The sequence below is a fragment of the Austrofundulus limnaeus genome, unplaced genomic scaffold (genome assembly GCF_001266775.1).
Source record: "Austrofundulus limnaeus strain Quisiro unplaced genomic scaffold, Austrofundulus_limnaeus-1.0 Scaffold122, whole genome shotgun sequence".
Classification (NCBI taxonomy): Eukaryota; Metazoa; Chordata; class Actinopteri; order Cyprinodontiformes; family Rivulidae; genus Austrofundulus; species Austrofundulus limnaeus.
The window spans coordinates 149,342-153,982 of NW_013952524.1; the positions used below are offsets into that span (position 1 = coordinate 149,342).

Genomic DNA, 4,641 nt, shown 5'->3' on the forward strand with positions numbered 1-4,641 from the left:
CACACACACACACACACACACACACACACACACACACACACACACACACACACATCGTCACACCCTCCTTTCTGCTCCTCACTTGCTGGTTGCCCATCTAACAGCCCTGTATGTAAACCCGTGAAACCCCTTTAGGACATCAAATCCGTGGAATGTGTTGTCGGTTCTATCTAGGTCAATGCTTACAATAGCTGAGCAGTTTTGTTTCGCTTCTCCCGCCTCAATATGTATACCCCCCCACCCCCCACCCCGCCTCCAGTCCCTCCTCCTGTTTGCTGAACCCCCACAAGGTTGATTTTGCTTTGCCTGTCTAAACATTAAACATGCACATAAAATGCATTTTATTAAGCCCGATTTGCTTCTTTTATACATATTAGTCTCCGGTGGAATATTAWTATCATAGTTTGATGTTAATGTTAGTGCGGATTTTCATTTTGCATTTAGTTTAGCCTTTTTATTTATTTATTTATTTTTTACCCTGAGCAAATTGGTCCGTGGTGTGTCATAGTTAATTTTTTTCTGTCCTGTAACTCAGCACAGAACCACGGCCCAGAACTATAGGACATGGAACCTATAGGAGAGAGACTGCAGTAATAGTGTTAGTAGTTAATATCTGTAGAATTTAATAGTTTTTGTTTCTTTCTAATCTTCTGGGGATGGTGTTTTACGACCTCAAGGAGGCTGCAGCCTATTTGGTAACCCACACTGAGAGGAAAATCCCACAGCTACACCTTTGTGTTTGTTTGGACCATTGTTTGAAACAAAAGCATGAATAGAAATAATGAAATTCTCTTGTGTTTTTTTTTATTTTATCTTTGTTATCCTGTTGCCTTATATAGATTTAGGACAATATATGTTAACAAATCTCTTCTTGTTCCACCTCATTATTCATGACTAATCTGCTCCAATGCAATCCAGCTTTCCGCTTTTTATGATAAATTGCTGATGTGACTGCCCTCTTAAACGGACTGCAATCAAAGCCAAGTGCAGAGACTTTTTTTAGAAGCTGTCAAAAATGCACACTCTGCAACCTTGATCAGAGTCGCTGTGAAATGCACAAGATTTTGTTTGTTTCACTTTTAATCTTCGGGCAGGTGTGAGTATGCACTAAGAATTTTTATTTTACTATCTGCAGTCTTTACATTTCAAACATGCTGTGTTTTTGTCCAACAAAGTTACAATATATTAAAAAATTAAAGCACAGAAAGAATAAAATATCAAACCATTCCTTATAAAAATACATCTATGTATTTGCACATGCAGAATTCGTAAATTTACAAAATCGGTTCTGCTTTTTAAGGCGGTATTACACTCGCAAAATGCAGTATTAATAAAAATCTAATCCAAACATGGTTCAGATAATATTGTAAACATTTTCTTTATGTTAAGTTCAGTTTAAAATAAAGCAAGATAAATAATAAACATCCCCGTATCAGTTCCATTGGCAGGCAGCACACAGGTGGCTCAGTAACAGATAAGTATAATGGTTTCTTTATTTGTTTAATTTTCATACTCCCCAATTTAATRATGAAAACTCTTTGATAAAATGTTTTTCTTTCCTTTTTGGTGACCAAGTAGATTACCTTTTTAAAACAAGTCAAGCCCTAAATTGAGCAGAGGTTCTTTTATCTTTTTAAACCTGAGATGTTAAACTCTGTTTTATTTGTTTGTTTGTTTTTTTTGATTCTATAAAAATTCCTAAAACTGTTCTTTCTCTGGTCTTAATTCCTTCTTCCCAGTTTCTGTCTTAGCATGCCCACCTTTACAAAGAGTTGACAGTCTTGTGTGTAAATTGCTTTTCCAATCAGTCCTGACATCAGTCTGCTCCCATGGGACTGTGGGAATCCATTTGATGGGAGAGAGGAAGGTTTATGTCTTTATGGATGTTGACAACCCCACTCAGCCTGGTTTGATCTGTGGAATTAACATAATGTTACTGCACTTAAAGAACTGGCTGTGACAGCCAAAGAGCAATTGGTTTTCTGTGTCAAATGCCAGCACCAGTGAGGTTGTGCCGTGGTGCATGAACAGAACGACCRGAGATGCTGTTAAGGATCAGAGATGGAAAAGGTTTTCAGATTTATTACCAACACCGTAGCATGATTTAGCTGTTTGTGGATGTTTATTATCATCCAAAAAGAGATAATGTCTTTTGGCTTTGTCATTTTTTTGTTTGTCCATCTTGTTAACATATTTCATTAAACTCTGGATGGATTTCGGTGAAACTTTTAGAAAGTAGTACCAACATTTCTGGACATTTGAGTGCACCTGTATGTATAACCCACTAAATTTGAAAAATATAAAAAAGTTGTACAGATATAGGCCACACTTGTCTAAAAACCAAAAGTGTCCATAATGTAACATGAGGTATTTACACAGAAAGATGTTACACRCGGGACAACTGCATGATTTTATCRGAGCGTATGCARCTGACCACAACCCCAACGTGCCTCGTGCATGAGGCACACAAAAACAGCAAGGTGGCCAACACAATTCTGCACGAGCGTGATTCGCATGGTRCGCAAAAACTGTGCACCTGGCCCAACACAAGGCCCAGCAAAYGCACACATACAATGTCCCACATTTGACAGGGTCAAATTACAAAAAGTCAAATGAAGAAAATAAAAATTCAACAAAAYGTATTTAGTGGCCGCAGCTTGCAACCAATACATAACGCCTCCTTCTGCCTCCTGTGCACGAGGAGGAGGAGAAGTGAAGAGTAATCAAGGCGGAGAAATAGCTTCAGCTGTCAATCACAACTCGYCGCCTCTACTGCGTTATAAATAAATAAATTAAAACAGGGCAAAAATGGATTTAATTTATGGCAATAGCAGTGGGCAAGAAACCAAGTGTCATTACAGTTAGCCATGAAAGTCTTTGAGAATACATTTTTTTGGTTTTCAAGTAAACACATTTTTTGTTATAACTTGGATTTCAGTGAGATTTGTTCATAATTACATAGAGAAATGTTTCATGTAGGTAAGAATAAACAAATTTYATATATTTTAAAATGTTGTTTTGACACCATGTCTATCTTTGCTCTTCTTTATCTGCTCCAGGTCAAAGATATCTGATCACATCTACGGGAGACTTGTATATTTTGGACGTCCTGCCTGAGGATGGCCTCAATAACTACCGCTGCACAACACGCCATCGCTACACCGGTGAGACACGCCAGAGTAACAGTGCGCGTCTCATTGTGTCAGGTCAGTACTGCTTTGTTACTTTCACCACTTATAAATCAACATGTCTGACTTGTGTGGCCTACTTTCTGATGAGCAGATGTGTAAAATAAGGTCATTATTACCCACCACCAAGTGTACTTGTACATCTACAAGAGATTTAGATTATAATCTGCAGAAAAATGTCTACCACATAAACCTTATTAAACATAAAATGTATTTAACTTGGATAACTSTATGGATACTAAGCTAAACTTCAATTTGGTTGTAGTTGAGAATGATCCACACCCCCTCTCCAACATCTAACAGATTTAAATGATAATTTATTCTAAAATATTTCTAAATTAGATACATTGTTGGACTCAGCCAAAAACAAGATGGCTGCCACATCTGATGTACTAGCCAAAAGTCAATCACAACAAATACTCCAAATGTAAAAATTAAGAGAGCTGTTCATAATGTTATTTTCAAGGTTTGACCAAAATGAATATAAAAAGATTGTTTTGCATGAAAGGCGGTGGGTGATATGAATTCCTTCAAACAATGCCAGGGCTTTACTTTCTCATGCAGTGAAGAAATGATGAAAAAAAGACACGTCTCTGGTATTAAATGAAGGTTTCTCTCCTCTTGGCCACATAAAATATGCAGTTTATGGAGGTAAATATTGACCCCCAACAATCAGTCTTGCATCAGACCGTCAGGCTCCAGGCTTCACCCACCTCTAATTAACGCTGCATTCTCTGCTCTGTCCAGACCCCACCAACGCTGAGCCAGCCATCTTGGATGGCTTTGACCGCAGAGAGGTGATGATAAATCGTCGAGTGGAGCTGCCMTGCAAGGCCTCGGGTTACCCGCCACCCAAATACCGCTGGCTGAAGGACAACAGCCCACTGGAGCCAGACAGTCGCTTTCGCCAGACCATCTCAGGGTTGCTGATAGAGAACGCGCAGCCCAGCGACTCGGGAACGTACGTTTGTGAAGTCTGGAACAGTTACGGCAATGCTGAAGTCATGGGGCACCTGTATGTCAAACGTAAGTATTTTACTAAAGGGGCAATATTATGTGTTTCTCATGCATACTTTTAAATACTATACCTTAATAAAGGATCCATGTCACCTTTAGGTGTTGCTAAAATTCTGTTTTTATGTTTAGATAGAAAATAAACTTATCTTCTCATCACTTCCTCTTCTAAATGCCTTGAAGTTGGCCTCTATCTCGTTAAGAACCACCTTCCGCTTCTGTCCCGCCCATTTCAGCGTGGGGGGGCTATGATACAGTTTACTCAGCATCTGAAAATAAATTTCCCCAAAGGTATTTTGAATCTGAAAAGGGCTTCACTGAATGACAAGTAGTATTAGGAGTTCAGCAGACAGTTTCAGTTTCACTTTTGGTTTCACCAGTTGTTTGCTTTTTTGCTGCAGAGAGCATGCAGGAGTCATGGGCGGGGTGTGTGGGGAGG

The 4,641-nt window shown here is 38.9% G+C and overlaps 1 protein-coding gene across 1 annotated transcript in view; it reads left to right on the forward strand.

Annotated features, from left to right (window-relative positions):
* Positions 1 to 4,641, forward strand: part of LOC106522149 (Down syndrome cell adhesion molecule homolog) — a gene marked incomplete at its 3' end in the record, with an annotated part of 155,510 nt that overhangs the window by 97,513 nt on the left and 53,356 nt on the right. The window contains 2 exon segments of the mRNA XM_014015011.1: positions 3,060 to 3,206; positions 3,936 to 4,244. Of these exon segments, the coding sequence (XP_013870465.1) occupies positions 3,060 to 3,206; positions 3,936 to 4,244 (456 nt within the window).